The 23,294-nt window shown below is 39.2% G+C and overlaps 1 protein-coding gene across 18 annotated transcripts in view; it reads right to left on the bottom strand.

Annotated features, from left to right (window-relative positions):
* Positions 1-23,294, bottom strand: part of MAP4K4 (mitogen-activated protein kinase kinase kinase kinase 4) — a 193,928-nt gene that overhangs the window by 39,530 nt on the left and 131,104 nt on the right. For 17 of the 18 annotated variants that reach the window (XM_025405820.1, XM_025405821.1, XM_025405814.1 and 14 more), the window contains exons 7-12: positions 22,953-23,083; positions 20,656-20,710; positions 19,110-19,188; positions 15,117-15,292; positions 12,456-12,528; positions 10,816-11,026 (exon numbers count right to left, since the gene is read on the bottom strand). In XM_025405820.1, coding sequence (XP_025261605.1) covers positions 10,816-11,026; positions 12,456-12,528; positions 15,117-15,292; positions 19,110-19,188; positions 20,656-20,710; positions 22,953-23,083 — 725 coding nt within the window. The remainder of the gene's footprint in view (positions 1-10,815; positions 11,027-12,455; positions 12,529-15,116; positions 15,293-19,109; positions 19,189-20,655; positions 20,711-22,952; positions 23,084-23,294) is intronic. The other variant, XM_025405822.1, reaches the window with a different exon arrangement.

Consider the following 23,294-nt stretch of genomic DNA (forward strand, 5'->3'; position numbering starts at 1 on the left):
GCTTCAGAAAAGGTAAGTGACTTGCCCAAAGTCACAGAGCCAGCAAGCCCCCAGCTGGAAGAGCTGCTCTGCCTCTACAGCTCATACATACTCTTAACCACACTCTACCCTGCAGCCCATCAACAGGTGTAAAAGATGCTACTGAATTACCAGACTCACTCAGCCTTTCTAAACCCAGACTGTTCTATGTAACCCTACAGTACAGAGCAAGATGACACACCGGGCACTGGATGACAACTCACTCTTCTAGCCCAAGGCTGTCTGCCAGTAAAGCACAAGTTAGACTCTGGACTCTCTGGGTAATAAAAATGTTCTGTCTCTGCACTGCTCCATAGTCACTAGTCACATGTTGCTAATGAGCACCTGAAATACAGCTAGTATGAATGAAAAACTGAGTTTTTTATTTTGTCACACTGAATTTAAATTTAAACGGCCAAACGTGGCTAGTGGCTACTGGATAGCAACAGCTCTAGAGGACGCACAGCCATCAAATTTCCCAGACAGAGAGAGCCAATAATATTAACACAAACTTTATTTGTGACACTAAAATTAACCATTAAACAAGAAAACTTAGGGTAAAGCTATCAGGGATACTAGACATATTGATAATGGATATACAAAGTACACATTTATTATAGTTTAAGTATTCCTTCTGGGTCTTCTCCCCACTCTCAACTAGTATTTAATCTGAAAGCCGACACTTAAAAATGATGCCCTGGGAAATGTAAAGTAGTATCTTTCATCTGGAATAACTGGATAGCAACGATGATTTGGGTACTCCAGTCTCTCTCACTTGACTACTATACCCCCATTATTCTCAACAAAGTTCTGAGTCTGCTTCTGGTCCCGCCTCTCTTATTACATAGGTTTTTCAATGGGAGAGTCTTCTTTTCCCCTATTCTCTGCTCTTCGAATTCAATACACAAAACTCATCAGCCTCCCATGGGTGGAGATGGGGTCATAAAATGAATAGTGCTCCTGCTCTAGTGTCTAAAACCTACAACTTTAATGGTTATGCCATCTTTATTTATCAAGGTGTTATTACTTATCTCACTTTTTGTTTGTTCCACTGGATTTCTATGGACCTATCACAAATAATCTATAAAGTCTCTTGCACTCCCATAACACTCCTTTCAACACGGTTAAAGAAATCAGGTATTTTTTCTATATTCTTGGACACTGACTGTTTTCCAGTCATCCTATATTTCTGTCCACAAACTTCCTGGGAATCCTTGTCATCTTCTTTCTTACTTTGCTGGAACACATCCTCCAGCAGCTTCTTGAGGAAGAGAGAAGAAGAGGTAAAACAAAACAAAGCAAAACAAAAACAAAACAAAACAAAACAACTTTGCAAAGTTGTTATTTCCCCTAACACGTTACACACAATTTCGGCTGAAGAAAATTAACATTCCCTCCGAGTTTCGAAGGCATTGCTATGCCACCTTCTAGTTTCTGATGTTGCGCCTAGAGATTCTGAGACCATTCAGATTCTTGATACTTAGTACGGACCCATTCCACACTCTACCTGCTCCCAACTTCAGCTTCTAGGATCCTCTTTTCATCCTGAATATTCTAAAGATGATGATGTATGTATATATGTATGTGCACATACACAATAATATATGTGCCTTTGTGTGAACCTTTTTTAATCATGTGCTGGGTATTCAGTGAGGCTTTCAATCCAGAAACTCGAATTTCTTAGTTCTGGAAATTTTGCTTAAATTATTCCTGTATGTTCTTTCTATAGTATTCACTTCCTAGAACATCTATTAAATAGAAGTTGGACATCCTGGATTGATTCTGTAAGTTTGGACATCCTGGATTGATTCTGTAAGTTTTCCTTTTGTCCTATTATCCACCAGCTTTTGTCTTTTCTCCCCCACTTTCTGGGAGTGTTAATTTAAATTTTAAAAACTCAAGAATTCCTTCTTAATTTCTGAGTATTCTTTTTCCATAAATATAGTATCTTCTCTTTCCAAGGATAAGGTCTTGTGTCTGTTCATGTGTATATGTAAATACGTATGAGATGCTTTGCTCTGTTCCCTGACTGTCTCTATATCCTTCGAGTTCTTTTTCCTATTTGTTTCAAAATCTTTCATGTTAGAGATTTTCCTCAGTGTCTGGTAATCTTGGCTGTCCATTTACATTTAAGATCCTAAAAAGCAAACTATAAGGACAGTATAGACAAAGAGCACCTGGCAACTACCTAGCAATAGAGTAAGGTGATTATGATTCACCCTGATCACTTCACTGGGGCCTTACTTCCTTTGGGCTGGTCAGTTATCTCCAGAGAGAAATCATCACAATATTCTGGGAATCCTTCTAATATCCTATGGCATTGAGGAAAGGGTGTATGAAAAAGAGATAGCATTTGTAGTAAGCGTGTCTGCCAGCATTTTGGGAGCTGAGTGAAGTGAGCACGCTGCAGTCACACTGATTAGTATTCACATTTTCACTTAATGCCCTTGTTTTAGTTCATCTTTCACCACATACTCAGTGTTTTCCATGTTCCCAGTCTTTGTTGTTCACTTTTCCCAGGCAGCAGGTATCTGCTCCTGCTGGTGGCAGGGGATGCTCAGTAGACGAGCTGCACAGGACAGGGTAGTCTAACTGTGCATGTTCGTAAGTGTGCAAACTCACTCTGTATATATGTACATATAATGTCAACATAATTACATTTTATTCAATTAATAAAAATGTATAAATTTAATTCAAAATATACTATCAAAGAAAAAATAGCAAGCAAACATCTTACAAACAGGATATGCTGTATAAAAAGTTCAACTGTCAACTGAAACCTTCTGAGAGGCTTTTTAATTTTTAATTTCAGGTGATATTACCATACCTTCGGTTACTAGATCAACATAAAAGAGACTGCAAACGTCTTGAAAGCAGGAACCATGTAATTATCTCTTTTTTCCCCCTGTAGTAAATATCACACATTACCTTCAGAAGAGAAATTCAATACTTTTTTTATTTGAATCTAACCTTTATACCTAGCATATGACATCCAAAACAGAAACTGCTGTGAATTTACCCAACACTTAGCATTTAGAGAGATGAGACTCAGGAATCCATTCAGGTCTCTAGGTCCTATGAAATCCTAAGGCAATCTTTTCAAGATCACCAAGTAAGAGCACAAAGTCTTGAGCTTTAATTATTACACTAGGTAGAGCCTCATACTTTAAAAAAACAAAACAACAACAACAACAAAAAAACACACCTCCTTTATGCCTCCAGATATCGTAAAAGGTCCTCTAAAGTACTCACTCTAAGGCACCTCTGGTGCTCAAATGAGAGATCTCAAGCCCAAGGGTTCATTTTCACATAGGCTTAAATTTGAATGAGCCCTTCTTTTCCAGAGATACAAAGACTACAAACAACTAATCCATCTCTTTGAGAAATACTTATTAAGCACCACAGATATACAAAGATGAATTAGAAACTGCTTCTTTCCTCCAAATCTTGCAGGTCAGGTAAGTTACGTACCTTTTAAAAAAAAAAAAACCCAGAAGACAGTGTGGAAAGTGATAAATCTCCCAACACTATCCCACTAAGCAAGTCCTGGTTAGTGGGACCAAAGAGTTAAGAACAATAGCTAAGGCAAAAAAAAAAAAAAAAAAAGTACAGTTACCAACTTCTCTTCCACCTTATATTCTAATAGTTGAAGTGGTAAACTAGATTGAGAGCAAGAATTTAAAGTACCAACCATAAAAACCACTACATTCAGAATAGGCCCTCAATTTGGAGGTAATTGGGGGCACTAAGAAGAATCATTAAAAAATAAGAAAGCCCTTAATATCTTAATAGGTAATGTGAAAAGCTGGCCTCTTGCATTAGAACTTCAAAAGAAAATATCAAAAACTGAAACATACACACCATCAACAAAATAACATCGGTCTGTACTGTTAACCTTATGCCTATGATTGCAAATAATAAAGCCCAGGGAATTTTAATGAACATGCTTCTTCAGGCTTACCCAACTAAGAACGATAAACACTACATAGTCTTTTGAAGCTTTTACAAACTGATGTAATTTATTTTCTTAAACTATCTTTTCTTTAAAAACAAAATAGAAACAGACAGAAAAACTGTGTGATGCCCTAACGTGATCACCAAATCTCTCAAACTATACAGATTTTATTACTTAAATTTTCCCAAGCGTGCCTAAGTAAATATGTACTTTTCCAACTAAGCTTTAATTATCTAAGTTCCTATTCTAGTTTGGTATTTAAAAGCAAAGCTTTCATCTCACAATTCTAAAAACTTTTCTAAATAAAATTACACTAATAATAGTGAGATCTCTTTAAATATACTCCACTGGATTTATTGGCTTCAATGGAAACTAATATATTTTGATAAACCAGTTAACTCTTTGGACTCTGCTATTTCCAAGAACTTCTGCAGTCATGTTACTACACATAGATACCATCAACCCTTGAGTTTTTTTATTTGCAAGTTCTGATGAAGTCACAGTAGAGAACTATTCGTTTCTTCCCCATCTCTAGGTAATAAATCATGTATGAGGAATTAAACTCACTACAAAATTTAACTGCAAATATAACCAAGCACCAGACTGGGATGCCAAGAGAATATTTAAGAACTTATAAGGAGTTCTTAAAAGCAAGTCAGCCACCTTCTGCATACCAACTGAGCTGCTAGCTTGACAGGAAGCAAGGCCTTAGCTGTAGGGGCACTGGCATGCCAGGACACTATCATTACTGTGTATATTAAAGCTGAAACTATTTTTTAAAGAAAGGTAGCATGTGCTAACATGTACTCCTGATGTTAGATACTAATGGCCTGCAAAACAAAGAACTTTTCTGTAGGAAAGGAGGAGTGAGAAAATGATTCCTATTTCTTTCAAATACATGGCAACTGCTGCAAAGTGCTTCAGAGTAAAGGAGTTCACTGACTTCCTTCTAAATTTCAGAACTAAGAAACACACAATGCATGCATGGTACAGTTTGTTAATTTTTTACTAAGAAACTTCTATGTTTTCCTAGTGTTACAATTTAATATCAGTACTAATCAAATTTCACACAGTTTTTTTTCTCTTGCTTCCCTTTGTTTTTAATGTCTTCTACTTCCACCACCCCTCTAAAATTTAACTTTTGAGATGTGGAGAAATCACTTTGGGATTCTGTAGGAATGACAGAAATAAATGTTACTGTGTGTCCTCTTGGTGGAAGAAAGGCCAAAAGAAACTGCTGGTGCTTACACTAACATTTACCCTCAGTTGAGGAAGCAGATTTTCCAAAATCACAAAGTGACAACTGAGAGTCCGAGGGTAAAGGCTTTTAAAGGAAAGATGTAAGAAATTTTTTCGAATACCAGCTAAAAGACTCTGAGACAGGAAAGACCCAAATATCCTTATCAGTACTGTTCAAGAATAGAAAGAGAATTACAAGTAGCAGGAAACTCATCTGGTTTTCTCCAGGACACCATCTTGTTTAATATTTTTATTTCCTTTTACTCTTTTTTAATTTTTTATTAAATAGAGATGTGGTCTTGCTATATTCCCAAGCTGATCTCAAACTCCTGGGCTTAAGTGAGCACCCCATCTCGACCTCCCAAAGTGGCTGGGATTACAGGTGTGAGCCATCACGCCCAGACTATTTTTAAACTCAGACAAAGGACAAAGAAAACATGCTAACTAAATGTGTGAATGTCACGAGAGTAGAGAGGAACAGATAAAGGATGCCAAATCATGATTCAACAACAACAACAAAAAAGAGCACAAAACTATTGGGATAAAATGACACCACAATTAAGTAAGTTTCATTTTTCCTAAAAAGCAAATAAATACTGGATGAAAGAAAAGGTTGGCTTGTGAACAAAATGAAAAAAAAATTTAGTTAGACCCAAAGTCTTTTATGAGCCAAAGGTGTGATGATGCTCTAAATAGGAAAAGTAGTATTAAAACTTTTTGGTTGGGCGCGGTGGCTCACGCCAGTAATTCCAGCACTTTGGGAGGCTGAGGCGGGTGGATTGCTTGAGCCTGGGAGTTAGAGACAAGCCTGGCCAACAATAGTGAAACCCCATCTCCACAAAACAAAAAATACAAAAATGAGCCTGGTATGCTGGTGCATGCCTGTAGTCCCAGTACTCAAGAGGCAGAGCCAGGAGGATCACCTGAGCCCGGGTGGCAGAGGGTGCAGTGAGCTGAGATTGCACCACTGCACTCCAGTCTGGGTGACACAGCAAAACCCTGTCTCCAAAACAAAACACAACACCTTTTTGAGGAAGGAAGAAAATGATCCTTTTCTGAATCTGGATAACTCACTTAGAGTAAACTGACAAAATATGAGTGTACCCATAAGAGAAGGACCCCGGGAGCACAGCCACACACACGAAGAGCAGCGGGGAGGGGCCGGGAAGAAGTGCTGAGACTCTCGGTACAAACTTGGCTGCACGAGCTCAGCATTCTCCCCTTTTCCTCCTGGAACCATCCAAACAAAACAAGAGAAAACAAAAACCTCATTTTCAGCAAAACTGGGAGACAAACTCCAAAAGAGTTGCGAGGACTTCCAAAGGAGATCCAGTTCACACAGGAGATGAGGAGAAAGCAGAGAAGCAAACGAGGGCGATACTAGCAGCAGCAGTTATCAGAGAGCACCAAGGGAGATGGGAGGTGGGAGTGTATGTAGTTCTTAAAGATGAAGGACCTACGAAGGGCAAAAGCACCATCCCTCACCTGCAAAAAGGGTGCAGAGACAGGAGAACGTGGATGGCAAGAGAAATCCCCAACCCCAGTGGGCCTGGTTTTGTGGCATCTGCACTGTGTTTGCCCACAGCCTTTGCTTTACCGACCATGTTTTGCCAGTCTGCTGACAGGTAACAGTTATCTCCTTTCAATGTTAATATCTTATGAGTGAGGCTGACCATCTTTACCTACTTTGTTCATAAAATAATCTCTGTTCCTCAAACAGTTCTGACTAAATCCTTAATGCCAGTAAAGGGCTACGAACCAATGATGGCTCAAATAGTCAGCCCTCTGTATCCACAGGTTTCACAACCACATGGATTCGACCAACCTTAGGTCAAAAAATATTTGAAAACATTGCATCTGTACAGGCTCTTTTGGTCATTATTCCCAAAATAATACAGTATAACAGGCATTTGCATGGCATTTACATTGTACTTGGTATTAAGTAATCCAGAGATGATTTAAAGTACAGTCATGTGTTGCTTAACAACAGGGATATGTTCCTAGAAATGCGTCGTTAGGTGATTTCTTCATTGTATGAACATCATATAGTGTGCACACACAAACCTAGATGGTACAGCCTACTACACACCTAGGCCACACGGTGTAGCCTATTGCTCCTAGGCTACAAACCTGCACAGCCTGGTACTATACTGAATATGCTAAGTAACTGCAATACAATGGTAAGCAGTTGTGTATCTAAACACAAAAAAAGTACAGTAAAAACATGCTATAAAAGATTACAAATGCGATCTCACCACGAATAGAGCTTGAGGGGCTGGAGGTTGCTCTGGGTGAGTCAGTGAGTGAGTGGCGAGTGAATATGAAGACCTGGGACATTAGTGTACACTACTGTAGCCTTCATAAACACTGTGCATTCATGCCATACTAAATTTATTTTAAAATGTTTTTCTTCCTTCAATATTAAATTAATCTTAATGTAACTTTTTCTTAAAATTTAAAAGTTAATTTTATTCTTTTATGAGTTTAATACACAAACACTTCATATAACTGTACAAAATATTTTCTTTCTTTAAATTTCTATCCTATAAACTTTTTCCTAATTGAAAAATTTTTTTAGCTTTAAAAATGTTTTTGGTAAAAAGAAAGACACAAACATATACATTAGTCTAGGCCTACACAAGGTCAGAATCCTCAATATCACAATCTTCTCCCTCTACATCTTGTCTCATTGGAGGGTCTTCAAGGGCAAATAACACACATGGAACTGTCAGCTGTCATCTCCTATGATCACAATGCCTTCTTCTGGAATCCTCCTGAAGGACCTAAGGCTCTTTTGCAGTTAACTTGGTTTTTAATATGTAGAAGGAGTACACTCTAATGATTAAAAAGTATAATATAGTAAATACATAAACACAGTAACATATACTGTATATAATTGTACGTGCTATACTTTTATACAACCAGCAGTGCAATACGTGAGTTTACACCAGCATCACCATGACCATGAGTAACAGGTTGAGCTACAACCCATTACACGTTACAAAGGCTATGATGTCACTGGGCAATAGGAATTTTTCAGCTCCATTATAATCTTATGGGACCACCGTCATACATGTAGTCAGTTGTTGACCAAAATGTTGTTATACAACATATGACTATATATGGAACAGAGTGCACAGGTTATATGCAAAGACTAGGCCACTTTATATCAGAGGCTTGGGCATCTGCACTTCTGGTATCCATGGGAAGTCCTAGAACCAATTCCCCAAATAAGGGATCACTCTATTCCCAAATTACCTTCCTCGGACCTGGAGTTTAAGTAAAGCTTAATTACCCAGGCTAATAACAAGCAGCTAGCTGATCAAAAATCCAAACCAGTGGAATTCTACTCATGTGACTTTTCCCATTTCAGTATTTTCTTAATCTTTCCTAATTGAGAAAAGAAGCTCAAAGAGATGACCCTGAGTTTAAACTTACACTGAAAATCCATCATGGGCTAATTAAAACATGTCAAGTACAAAATTCTTGTTTTCACAGACATTCACTAGCATCTACGTAGCTTATAAAACAAAATGACTTTAAAACTTCAGCTCTTCCTTGTGAGCCAGCGCTCACCTTCACCACCTACCACATGCAGAGGCTGGACAGCCAGAGTCTCAAAATCCAAGCATTCTAATTCAGTAAGTACAGTCCATACGCAACTTGAACAGACCTCTGAACTCATTCAAGAGTTATTAAAAAGAACACTGAAAAGGGTCTTAACAAAAATACTACAAGGAGTTTGCAAATTAGCTACAAAAGCATTACATAAGCAGCGAAGTTGTCCCTACTACCGGGGAACGTATGTCCTGTTTTCTTCTAAAAGTCCTAGCTGACTATTTGCAGGCTCCTTAGTTCAGCAGGCACCAATTTTTCTAAACAGGCGGCAAATTATAAAGAGTTTTCAGAATCCGGACTACAAAAATACACAAAGTGTATGAAAGATTCCATGCCAAAATGTGCTGTTAAATTAGTAGGATAATATTTAACAGCATGTGTTGCTATTTAATAGACTAAATTCCACTGGATAATATCAATACAGGGCTTTACTGCTGTTGGGCCATTTTTCTGGAGGAAAAAAACAATGTCTGTGAATTAAATAAAAACAGAAATGATAATGAATGAGGAATTTGGACCTGTGAGGTAGGCAGCAGGAGCCAGTCAAGAAAAGAAAATCAAAAGACTCTTCTGACCCCCAGGTGAAATGGCCATGTTTTGGTCAATGATGAACTGCATATACAATGGTGGTCCCATAAAATTATAATATCATATTTTTACCATACTTTTTCTATGATTACATATACAAATACTTACCATTGTGTTACAACTGCCTACAGTATTAGGCACAGTAACATGCTGTACAGGTTTGTAGCCTAGGAGCAAGAGGCCACACCACATAGCCTAGGTGCGTAGTAGGCTGTACCATCTAGGTCTGTGTAGGTACACTCTATGATGTTCCCACAATGACGGATCACCTAATGATGCATTTCTCAGAATGTATCCCCGTCATTAAGCGACCCATGACTGTACAGGGAAATAATATATTTCTGTGCATTAAAAACATGAAAGCTGTAAGGTAACCACATTACCAGTGTTAGCAATATTAATGAGTTAAACGAGCAGGTGGTGCAAAATGTACTTCTCCACCAGAGGACACTACAACTTCCAGGTTCAAATTGTTTTCTGCATCCCTTAGTGTCTATGGTTTTTTTTGTTTTTTGTTTTTTTGGCTTAAACCAGTAAAAATTTATTTTCTGACAGTTCTGGATGCTGGAACTCTGAAACCAAGGTGTGAGCACGGCCATGTTCTCTCTGAAGGCCCTAGGGAAGGGTCTTTCTTCACCTCTTCCTAGTTTCAGTGGTTGCAGGCACTACTTGGCCTTCCTTGACTGGCAGACCATTATTCCCATCTTGCCTCCCTTGCCACATGGTACTCTTCCTGTGTTTCTGCCTCTAAGTCCAAATTTTATCTTTTTCTTTTAAATTTTGTTTTACTTTAAGTTCTGGGATACACTGCAGAACGTGGTTTGTTACATAGGTAAACGTGGGCCATGGTGGTTTGCTGTACCTGTCAACCTATCACCTAGGTATTAAGCCCGGTATGCATTAGCTATTTGTCCTCATCTGCATCCCCTACTCTTGAGTATACCTAAAGTTAAGGCATTTAGAGAAAAAAATAATTTTTCATGTGAAGAAGGCTGAAGTTTCAGAAAAATATGCACTGGGACTCAGAGGCTGAGAGTGGAAAAGCAATCAGGTCAATCCTGAGCAAGCCAACTTAAACCATAATGCAAAGACTTCACAAAACTGGTCTGATGCCATCTTTGGGACACTTGCTCGGCATCTAACACAGTATGCTGATGAGTAACTGTGGGGCAGATCCAAGTTTTCACAAGGAAGGAAAACATTTCTAAGGCCTCAAGGAATGTGAAGGCCTGCCAGTCCAAAGTGTAAGCTTTCTTTCACAAGTTATGTAAACAGCTGTGCCAGGGGATAAGTATTACCCCAGGAAGCTACGGAGGATATTCCTTGGAGTGGCTAACTACCAGTGTAAATGCAGAAAGAGAAAAGACCAACCAACTTGGACATTTTCCTTTTGCTACCTCTTCTAGCCGTCGCCTCTGTTCTTTCTGCTGCTCAATCCGCTTCTGTCTCTCCGCCAGCAGTTGCCTTTTATATTCTTCCTGCTCCCGGAGCTGTTGTTCCTGTAGTAACTGTTGTCTCCGAAGAGCCTCAGAACGTTCCTTGTTCTCCTGCTGCAGTCTCAGGAAATCTCGACGAAGAGTAGACTCACCAGGCACGTTCACAATGGAACTGTTGGAGAAAGTAGGGCTTTCAGGGGTGTGCACAGATCACACTGTCCTCTAAGTGAGACAGCAGCACCAGCATCCTATTCCATTTCTACATTCATTCTCTGAGTTCTTCTGACTTGAGGGAGGCAACTAATCCATTCACAGAAATGACCATAGCTACAATTCGATAGTCCCATATCTTCTTTTATTTATTTAGTAAATGTCTTAAAATGCTGTCCTAGATGTTTGCTTGACAAGACATTTCTACTTAGGATTCTCATAACGATTCAAACTCAGTCAAAGGAAAGGTTGAAATCACCTTCTTTGATTTCACTAGTCCTTTAACTACCTTTTTTTTTTTTTTACTTCAGTAAACAGAACCATCAGACCACTCTTCAGTGTTTACACCATTCCTTTTGTCTTTGGTCAACCACCAAGCCCTGTCATAATTCCCTCCCACTTTCTAATTTCCAGGTCAGCAGCTGAGCCCAAGCGGGTCCTATGAATCAGCCACTGCAAAGATCAATTAAACACACCCTTCCTAGGTGACCTCCCCACCGAGTTACTTCTCCACTGCCATGGCATCCAGAGCAGCACGGCAAAGATATCTCCTTAAATTGCCTTTTTCGCCATATGGTGCTCCTCCTATTCAAAAACAATTACACTGCTCATGAAATCAGTTCAAATTCCTCTGAAATTCTTAGTCTAAAATGGATTAAAATCTCTCCTACACAAGAAGAAAAAGAGATTATGGAGTAGCTTCAATAAATTCGCTTCTCTCTCTTCCAAGTCCCATTCTCTGGCACATGGTTCCCCACAGGTCTCTCGAGATGCCCTTCCACCCTCCCTTTGTTCACTTCATCAGCCACATCCTGCAGCATGGACAAATGCCAGGCACACCCATCTTATAATCCAAAAATCCTCTATTCTCTGATTCATCAGTTATTATGAGGTTCATGCAACCAATCTGACTCCTTAACCTTCTGCTTTACTGAACCTTGGGGAGCCAGAGATAAACTAAAACACAGACCGTAAAATAAATCAGGACACACACAGTCCTGCTGGTCCATGAGTGGGACAATTCTTTGTGTGTAGCCATATTCTATATACCACAAGAAATGGTGTTCAATGGCACCTTCACTATCCATGGCTTCTGGAACAATAAATGCTGGGGCACTCTCCCCTGCCTAGGCCCACACATTTATCAATGACTCGGGGAGAGGACACAATACAACCCTTGGTAAAGAATCACTGGGTAAGAGGATCCAGGGAAGAAAAATGTTTACAGGACAAGAATAGAGAAGAATGGAAGATAGTAAGACGCTGTCTAACTAGTACTAGCAAAGAATTTAAGATTCGTTGTACCACACAGGAGTCTTCTGAAATCCTGGCACAACATAAAACTTAATCCCTTCATAAAGCAGGATACTGAACAGTGGCTTCGTGGTTACCTTGGCTCTCCTTCCTGTTCAGGCACTTCCTCCTCTTCTTCCTCACTCCCACTGTACTCATACTCAGTTTCATCTACAAAGAAAAGGACAAGAGCATCGTGGCAGAAAATAAACAAATTCCTGGTGAAAACAGCAACTTGTATAAAGGATTTGGGGAGGAGGGACAAGACACCACATTCCCATAGTGACAGCATCTATTCCCTAGTCAGCCTTACTCCCTATAGAAAAGCTGATTCCACAGCATTCCAGCCAACCTTGTATGGGGATGCACTGCTGAGGAGGTGCAGGACCACGAGAGGGGGTCCAGCGCCCCTGACACATAAGAAAAGAACCCAAGGACACTAGCAAATTCAACAAAATCCACTTTGATGGCAAAATTCAAAAAGATATCTGACTGCTGAAACTAAGGCAACCAAGATAATTTATTTGGTGATTTTCTGCAATTAGGGATCCATGGAGAGTGCAGCAGAGGGAAAAAAGCCTGTAGGATGGACACAGAGTGAAACATTAACTAGGTACAGGAAAAACAAGCCAAAATGTACCCACAAACAAACCAGGCAAAATCAGGGAAAACAAATTAAACCATATAGCAAAAAAAAACGAGACTAAAATTTGCTCTACTTAGGCCAGACTTCAAACAAACAGAAGTTTCAACATCAATAACTCACTTTCAGTTCTACAGGTTTCATACAGTTCTCCCAAAAGGCCATTTTACGGGTCCCTTCACTTAATGTCAATATCCAACTTCCAGTGAGCAGTTTCACTCCAGAAACCAATAAAAAACCCAGACAGGCTGAAGAGATTTAAAAGCAAAGACTAGACACACACACCTCTATTTTTTTCAAAGATATACAAGATGAAAATCAGGCTGGGTGCGGTGGCTCCCACCTGTAATCCCAGCACTTTGTGAGGCCCAGGCGGGCAGATCACGAGGTCAGGGGTTCAAGACCAGCCTGACCAACATGGTGAAAGCCTGTCTCTACTAAAAATACAAAAATCAACTGGGTGTGGTGGTGCACGCCTGTAATCCCAGCTACTCAGGAGGCTGAGGCAGGAGAATCACTTGAACCCAGGAGGCGGAGGTTGCAGTGATCCAAGATCACACCACTGTAGTCCAGCCTGGGTGACACAGCAAGACTCTGTCCCCCCCCAAAAAAAAAAAAAAAAAAAAAGATGAAAATCAGTTTCCTGGTTTTAAAGTGCCTGAGCAATTAAAATATGGTTCCGTACAAATTTATCAGTCTGCATATATAACATAAGCTCTTCTGTATGCTAAACCATCAAAGCTATTTAATTTTAATAGACTCTGCTAGCTTCAAAGGGAAATTCCAGCTTAAATAATCTTCAGAATCCTTAAAATAGGTACTCTGCTATGTTTATAATTTTATACTACAAATTACTAATTATTGACAAGAGGCTGATGGTATCTGGAAGGTAAACCCAAAGAGAAAATAAAGAGGTCACTGTGACTTGAAGACTGAAAGGAAGGGAAGGTGTTCTGCTGTTTCCATCTGCAAAATGTGGGTGATGAGGAAAACATGAGATGATCCAAGGTATCTGGCAAATGTTCCATGAATGTTAGCTATTATTACTAAGTAAAGTTATGGGAAAATGATCCAATATGCAAATAATTTTTTCCTAAACAGTGCTTCCATGTCAATTGAGAGTTAAGGAAAAAAAGTCTTGTTTTCAAGCTTTAGTTAACTGTGTTACAAGTGCATAGCTTAATATACAAAGCCTAATTACTTTTATAACTAAGTATATCAGAAGGAAAAAGGTTATTCTGAACATCAATGATAACTTAACTATGAATACCAGTACAGGCAGAAAGGCCTCCAGACTTTGACCAATTCTTTTACTGCCTTGAACCTGCTCTTCTTAGTTTCTTCTCTGACCTTGAAATTTGAACCAAAAAATAATAGGATACCAGTTATCCAAGTGTTGTTCTACAATGTTATTATAGGGACCCACAAAAGAGAAAGATCAGTGTGAGCCAGCAGCCTCAGAGAAGATGGTTTAGTAAAGATGGTGATGATGTTTGAACTGCACCTTGCTGGACAGAAGGAAAACAGAGAGCATTCCAGGAAGGTCGGCAAAGTATGTGCAAAGACATAAAACAAAGATACTGGGAACACAAAAGAACCTTCAGTAGTTAGCACAAGAGCATGCTTGTGCTGTGCAGGCTATTGAAAGCAAAGTCGTCTGACTGCACGTGGCCCATGCTGCCACACCACTTGTAATAGAGAGAGCAGTAAAAAACCCCTGAGCAGGGTTCTTGGGCAGGAGAATTATACAGAAACACACTGATGGTGATGCTCACAGCAGACGCTCAATAAACCCCAGTGAAATATGCCATGAACACATCCATGATGAAGTAAAATGGACAGCAACAATGACGTCACCCTCGGGAACAAGAAGAGCATCCCATCGTCATGCCTATTTGCTTGCTGTAAGCTTGGTGACACACCACAAAGCTCCAGCCAGCTCCACCTGGAGCCAGGCTGGACCCCAGGCCTAAGCACTGAACTGCAAGCAGAGAGAAACCATGCAAGCACTGGCCAAGTGAGCACTCTCACAGCTGGGAAGGGAGTGACCTACTCTAGTTGGCAAGAACCTAAACATAAAAATTTTAAAGGATGAAAACAAAAACAGGCTTAGTACCTTTCTCGCCTCTCTTCTTCCTGGTACGATCTATATGATCCTTAAGCTGGATTCTAACTTGCCTTTCATTTGGCTGATCCCTTATAAAAGGATGTTTCAAAAGCTGCTCTGTAGAGGGCCGCTGCGTGTAATTCTTCACCAGGCACCCTTCTATAAAACTAAAAAATTTCTTCGACCTGTAAGAAGTGAAAAAGATCATCAAATTTCCACCACAGAGAGTAAAGATCCAAAGTATCAGTAACTTACAAGCCTCAACATAAAGAAGAGCTTCAGAATTCACTGTGAACATTCTGCAAATGCATAGGAATAATGTATGAAACATAAATAGGAACTCAGGACTGCTGAGGATCAGGAGCATTAATTTAGCACAGTTTAAGTGGTGCATCCTATCGCTAACAACACACCACAAATAGGCAGCTAAGAAGGAAGTCAGATTTAAATGAACTGGGCTTAAATCTAATATTGCACATTAATCACTTAATTACAGGAGTGGCGGGGGCAAGGGGGTAGCGGGAGGTCTTTGATAAAATGAAGGCAGACGGGACAGATGTCCAGTACCTAGAAGACAAGGACAGCAATGAGATAAGAAAAGGAGCAGACTCCATGACCAAATGCTGGGGCTCTTGAACCTGTTAATTTGACATTTCCACCAGAGTTCCAAACCAGTGGATTTGTCAGTTCCCTCTGTTTAATCTACAAAGGTGGAAATTACAATCATTGAGTTTTTTTGGAGGGGTTAGGGGAAGAGATGAATCTGTCACCTACATTTGCCATACTAGCCACTTTTACTTCTGCCTGTTTCTCCATAACCAGCTCATGAGGACCACAGCCCTAGCCTTGGTCAGGACACTCTTACCAATCACCTATCCTATTTTTTGAGACTCATTTCAAGAATCACCACTTCTGGTAAATCTTCCTGGCAACACTCCGCCCTATGTGACCCCAAGTTAGGAACCTTTCTTCTGGGGTTATCTGCTTTTAACAGACTGCATGCTTTATGTTTCTGTCCCGCTGAAAGGTTGAAATGGTACAGGTCAAAAACTAGTTCCTACATCTCAACCTGTAGGCAATGCTCAACGCTAGGCATGCACACCACAATAGGTATGGAATAAAGTTTTGTTGAATGAATGAGGTATTCTTCAGTCTTTAAAAATGTGAGTTAGAAAATTAGTTCACTCTTTCTACTTCACTGCTTTTAAGAATCACTTCTATTGTCTCGTATTTCCATTAAAACTTAACTTTTTTTCAATTCAACAAATATTTATGTATCAACTATTTGCATTTGTTTACGTTAGGCTCTATAACACATACACATAAGAAATAAAGTGGAGAAATTTAGGTAGATACAACAGCAGACATATATCAAACTTACAGAGGAAGCAAAAACCTGTTACAGTGGATTGGACAAGAAGAAAAAGTAGGATACTTGATATTCATAAGGTAGGACAGAGAAGACAACATTCCAGAGTGAAGGAATGATATGAACTAAAGTAGGGAAGTGTTAGAGAATAATGAGTTATTTTCTGAGGCTAGTATGAAAAGTGAAAAAGAATGGAAAAATAGGTTAGGGTCAGCTCAAAGAAAAGCCCTTAAAGTCATTCAAAGTTGCTGTTACTTTATTCTACGTTTAATGAGGAACATGGAAGATCCTACACAGGATAGTGAAATGCTTTAACGCAGAGATTTCTAAGACCCAATGTCCACAAAGATCATTTTGGGGAGTTTATTGAAGATACAAATACCTGAGTCACTCCTCAGACCAGAAACTTTGAGGTTAGAGCCATCAGTTAAAAGATTCCAAAAGGATTCCTAAGCGTTGTGTCCACAGACTAACATCTGGGAATCAATGAACTACAAAATATTTCCTAAAATCAAGAATCAAGTTCTGCTGGCAGAAGGACACTGATCATCTTTTGAAAGCCATTTCTCCAAAAAACAGAACTTACATCAGGTGGACAGCAATCACAAGAAGAAGGACTTTACGTCTGTAATTATCTCATCCTTTTAGAATACTTGGGTAATATGAGAACAGGGATATAAATGGATGAAACGTGTCATCTAATCCAGTTTAAAGAAAGTTTGGTGTAAGAAAAGAACACAGGAAGCATTTATTGCTGTCTACCACTGTACCTTTGTATCACTGTATGTTGGACACACAGTGGTTAATACAAAACTGTAGCTAACGGACAGAATAATCGGAGTGTGAGGAACCCTGAAGACAGCATTAACTTAGCAATCCTTCCAGTACGGACTTCTGTCAACAAAATCTGAGAGAGATAAAGAAAAGGGGAGAATGAGTACTACTTAATCAAAGCATGAACTGGGTAAAGAGTTACTCCAGTTCCATAGCTGATTCCTTGGGTGATATCAGCTATACACATTGGGTTTCCCTAGGCATGGCCACCTGAGGATGTCCAGAGTTATTATGTCTTAATACAGAAGACTGACTGGAGCTAAAATCCTTACAACTCCGTGGCAATAAAAACCATTCTAAACACAGGTAAATGGAATCAGACAGCCACATGGAGCCAAACGTGGCTAAAGACTTGATAAAAACTGAGAAAAATCCTGCCAGCAGAAGACAGAGGGGAAAGGATGGTGAAATGTGTTGGGGGAAAGGACAGTGAGATACAGGGAGAAGCAGCACGAAGAAAACTGGTATGAAGATGGGTGTTGGCGTGCAACAACATAGGGGAAAAGAGAACTGCAAATCACCAGAAGGTGAGCAAACAAGAAAAAAAGCATAAACAGGAACCGCTAAAAGGCCAAATTCAGAATGGAAGCTTAACTCTGAGATGTTCTGCATATTTCAGAATCAGAGTCAAGAACCTAAGACGAGGTAGCATCAATTGGAAAACTAGTAAGAACTGTTTAAAAAAAAAAAAAAAGTCATATAGCAGGTAGGAATCAATGAGTTCAGAAAAACAGAAAGAGGAACACAAAAAGGAGGGAAGGCCATGCATGAAGAGCCAGAGTACAGACGAGAACAAACAGGAAAGGACCCAGAAGGAAATTCAGGAGGGAAAGAGGGGGCAAAATTCTCAGCAGAACCCAAAACACTGCTCTCTCTCTTCAAGATTTTACAACTAACCCAACAGTATGTTCCCACAATGCTGCAATCCTAACAGGTTCTCTCAGGGAAAGTCATCCTCCTCTCTCTCTCTGTGGGTATCAGTACTCTGTTTGACAAATGTATGAGAGTTACAAGGAGAAGGAAAAGTGACAGCCCAAGAAGATTAAGCCATTCTGTTAATATGCTATTCTGCAATGAAAGCTGGTATGTCTAACTTCAGTTAAAAAAAAATAATTACAGTAAAAGCCTCCATTAATTTTAAAATCCTACGACATCTGAGGAACTGCAAGTCAACACAGCTTTTTTTTTTTTTTTTTTTTTGAGACAAGAGTTTTGCTCTTGTTACCCAGGGTGCAGTGCAATGGCGTGATCTTGGCTCACCACAACCTCTGCCTCCTGGGTTCAAGCGATTCTCCTGCCTCAGCTTCCTGAGTAGCTGGGATTACAGGCATCATCACCACGCCCGGCTAATTTTGTATTTTTTTTCAGTAGAGACAGGGTTTCTCCATGTTGGTCAGGCTGGTCTCGAACTGCTGACCTCAGGTGATCCGCCCGCCTTGGCCTCCCAAAGTGCTGGGATTACAGGAGCGAGCCACCGGGCCCAGTCACTTTCTTTAATGGAAAGATGTTTAGAAGTATATTACACTTAAAAGAATGTCTAAATATTAAAATAGAACATTTGTCTTTAGACATGTTATAGTGTTTCGTGTGGTCGTTTGTCACCGTTTTGTAATTCAGAGAGAATTTATCAAGAAAAATCTCATTTAAAAAAAATCAACGCACCCTTTAATTGGAGTTTTGGAGAACCAGCTCTTGTGTTCCCCAGAATTAGAAGGGCCAGAATTTTATCTCAAAGCAAAGTATAAGTAAAAAGAAACAAAAAAAAGGAAAAGAACAACAAAAAACCATATATAGCTTACCATTTTTTTGACTTCAGCCGGGGAGGAGGGTTTCTGGGAATGAGAAACAGTGCTCTCATTGGATGCATGTCACAGAGAGCTGAGGAGAGGAGACGGTCGTGTCAGTATGGCACTTACTTTACTCATTCTTGATTTCTAGGGCTCAGTCATAAATAACATGAAATGCTCTGGCCCATCGTCTGACTGATAGGCTTCATACCGAGCAGTCTAGACACCTAGTTATGAACTCCAGGGCATACCTTGAATTTCCCATTTAAAAACAGCACAGCGGGAGGATGAGAGCAACAAGAAGAATATACATTTTTCAACAGACATTGGAAAGTTTTCATAAATCTAAGTCTTACAGGAACTAACACTTAAGTTGTTAAACTATCTGTAAGATTACAATGAAAATGATTGCATTTTCATAGGGTTGTTGTCGAGATTAAATAAGATATGGCTTGCAAAGGCCTTCACGCAATGCCTGGAACAGAATGAGCACAGTTAGGCCCTCCAGAAATGCTGTTTGTTGTTACAGCTAAAAATACTAGAAAGAGCAAAAATTGAGCATGAAATGGATTTACTTCTGTGCAATTACTGTTTTTGTACTCCTATCACTCACCCAATAAAGGTGTGTTAGGCACACACGCAGGCATTACTGTGTCACCATAGGCAATGTGCATTTTCATGTGTTTCTTTACCTTCAAAAGACCCTTACAAGGCATCTGGGCAATGAGGAGGGGCAGACAATACTATTCCCCTTGTGAACAAAAACTGAGACAAAGGATGAGGTGGTACTTCCCCGCCTTACTGTCTCAGAGGGAAGCACAGGGGAATGTACGGTGTTTGAGGCAGATCTCTATTTCCACACTGAAAACTAATTTTTAGCTGTCAATAATTACTTTCATTCATTCAACAAATATTTATTCAGCAGCAACTATGTGCTGTGCCAGACAGTTATACATTCTTTGTGTAGACCTTTCTTAATGGGGACAGCAGAAAATGCAGGGTTTTTTTTTCCTTTGTTCTCTGCAATTCTACCTCATCCGTGATCAAAAATGAATTATATGAAGTTCTCATTAATTCAATCCAATGAAGAAGCAAAAACTCACAAAATTTCAGTTAACACGCACAAAAAATTATTCTATTAATAAAGTTTTGCCTCCATTTGTAAACTCAAAACTTAATACTAAAATTTCATGTGTTAGGAGTAGTTTCACTGAATTATTCAATTTAAAATGTAAAGAGAAAACTTACTACTTATTATTTGATCTCAGCACTACTTCAGGTCACACATTTGAGTACAACTTAAATAAAAGAAAATGTAGCCTATAGGCCTCCTAGAGATATTTAAAAGAAATAGTAATAGTGGTTGCCAAGAATTCCTTTTATATCTAAAACTTGACTATACTGATGATGCCTTCATCTAAACAGTCTACCAGAAATGCCTTTATCCATGGAGCTGAGCTGTTCTTTTTGAAGTCTTGGGAGAGATTTAAGTTACACGTTAACAAGTGAGCTAAAAAGAAAAGTTACTTACGGGGAAAAAGAAAAGAAAGTTACTTACGGGGAGCACCTTCTGCCATCTCGATGGCTGTAATGCCACAAGACCAAAGATCACTCTGCAAAAATAAAATAGTATGTCACGGATACTGGAGTAGCTACAAAGCCACTAACTTACATGTCTGGCTATTCACACAACTTTGCTATATAAACCAAAATGAAGTTTGCCAGAAAATTAAAAGTACAAACACATTTGTAGAACTTATGGAAGGAGGGAGGGACGGAGGGAGGGACGGAGGGAGGGACGGAGGGAGGGACGGAGGGAGGGAGGGAGGAAGGAAGGAAGGAAGGAGAAAATTGATTTGATTAAAACCACTCACATCTATGAATGAACTAGAGCTGGTCCACTTAAAAACCTCTCTCTAACTGTTCAGTGAATGGTCTACGGTTCAATATGTTTCTTCATTTCTTCATAAGCATTCAATACTTTAGACTTCTGGCCCAGATGGATGTTCATTGTTAGTAACTCAAACTTAATTAAGATTTTAAAGTTTAAAGGCCAGAAACCATTCTTTACAAAGTGTTCACCACTGAATTCATAAAACCTAACGTGGCTCCCTAATTCAAATCATGCCACTAAGCATTCCCACCCTACTTGCAAACCAAACAAGTCAGCTGGTTTTCTGTACATGGAATCTTTTTTTTTTTTCTGATTCCACTGAAATACTAAATTTAAAATTTGAATTAAACTTCACTTTCTACTCAAATATAAGTTCCATGAAGGCAGGCATTTTTGCCAGTTTTATTTACTTTTGTAATGGAGAGTACTCACTAAACACTGTTTGATGTACTAAAGTCTTATCAGACAATATTTCTTAAAATCCAAAAAAAAGAATTTTTGAAAAGTAGATGAGAATAGTTATTATCATTACTATATATTTGTTTATATGCTATCCTAACCAAGGAATTAAAGGTGCTCAGTTTAAAGGTTTTCTAAATAATCTATACTTATATTACAAAGTTCAGACACATATATCTGAATACAACAAAAAGGAGAGACCTATCATTCCTCCCTTATTTTCATTAAGCTTTCTGTACTATCAGGGTACACAAAGGGGCTCATTACCCTAATCCAGGGGCCACTCCTGGCAATGAGCGGGGGAGGAACAGCTCTGCATGTCCCCTGCTGAGGCAACATGAAGAACCTCCACCTCCACCTCCCCAGTGGTGATTTTGCTAAGAAGGTTTTCCTTGATACAAATTAAGCCTTTCTAGTTTACAGGAAACAAATTAAATGACATAAAGAAGTAATGAGACAAATCTCAAGGGCAGAACATTAGACAACAGGCCCAGGCTCTTCAGAAAGTCAGTTTTATGGCAAAACAAAAACAAATACAAAAAAACCAGGTGGGGGTGGCGGTGGGGGTGGTTCTAGATTAAAAGAGATTAAATAACCAAATACACTGTCTTGTTCTGCATACCAGCCAGGTCTAATTACCAACTTTGTATTAACTATTTGTATTTACTTAGGTATAATAATTATTTGCGGAATGCGGGAAAACATTTTCAAATTTTAGAGACATGGTAAAGAGTGGAAAGTCACAAAGTCTGTTATCTATTTTAAGATACTTCAGTATATAAAAAATAAAACTTACTCTGCACTACAGTCTTAAATTAAGTCTCATTAATTGGATATTTGTAATAAATACTAAAATACATGGGAGACTGTTAAGACATGAATTCCATTTTGCATATCATTAACAGGTATATTAACCAGTCTGGCTCATCTAATTAAGGCATGGATTTTTAAAAACAGCTTTTGTAAACATAGCAACCTGAGTCTGATATCAAATATGGATTTACATCTAGATTTTTTTTTAAAGTGCATTATTGATTCAAGTCCCTAGAGGTCACTCTAATAATTTAAATAAATTTGTATACCAAATCAATGCTGTACAGCAGTTTAACAAGAATAATATAAAATTTCACTCAAATGAAGCTATTACTGTACACTGGCAATATTTTAAAAAGAATAAATATTCGATTCTAATATATTCTTCAAGTTAAAAAAAAAAAAAAAAAAGGATAGTAAATAGGAACAAAAAGCTGTAGGCACGACAAAGTGCTCCAGACTGCTTTGAAACCAGTGTATTCCTTAATGAGAACACAGTCATGTGATACAAATGGCCAAAAAAGACAGCCAAAAAAGTCCTGAAAAATTTGCACCTGCAATTTTCCTCACTGAAGGTCTTCCTCCCTGAAAAGGCAGGCAGACAAGGGGTGTGCAATTTATAAGCAAAGCCCCCATCCCTCAGGCATGCCAGTGGCCCTGCAAAGGCCTACGGAGCAGGTGCCTCTTACTCTGTAATCATAGGTGGCATCCGGGTTCTCATCACAGGCGATGACCTCAGGAGCCATCCAGTAGGGAGTGCCTATGAACGTATTTCTCCGCCCCACTGTCCTGTCCAGCTGAGCACTCACACCAAAGTCAACTGTGGGAGGGAGAGAAAGGAAGAGAAAGTGAAATACAATTACAAACCAGATATACTTGTGAAAAAACACAAGGAGGAAATGTCTTCATAGTAAACTGAAACAGCAGTGCTTCATGAATATGCGATCCTCCTCAAGGCAGGCACCACTGGTCAGGAGTGCCCTTCCACAGTAAAGCCACCAAGACTGTGAGATCCTCTACCAGTCTGGAAG

Source organism: Theropithecus gelada, chromosome 13 (genome assembly GCF_003255815.1).
Source record: "Theropithecus gelada isolate Dixy chromosome 13, Tgel_1.0, whole genome shotgun sequence".
Taxonomy (NCBI): Eukaryota; Metazoa; Chordata; class Mammalia; order Primates; family Cercopithecidae; genus Theropithecus; species Theropithecus gelada.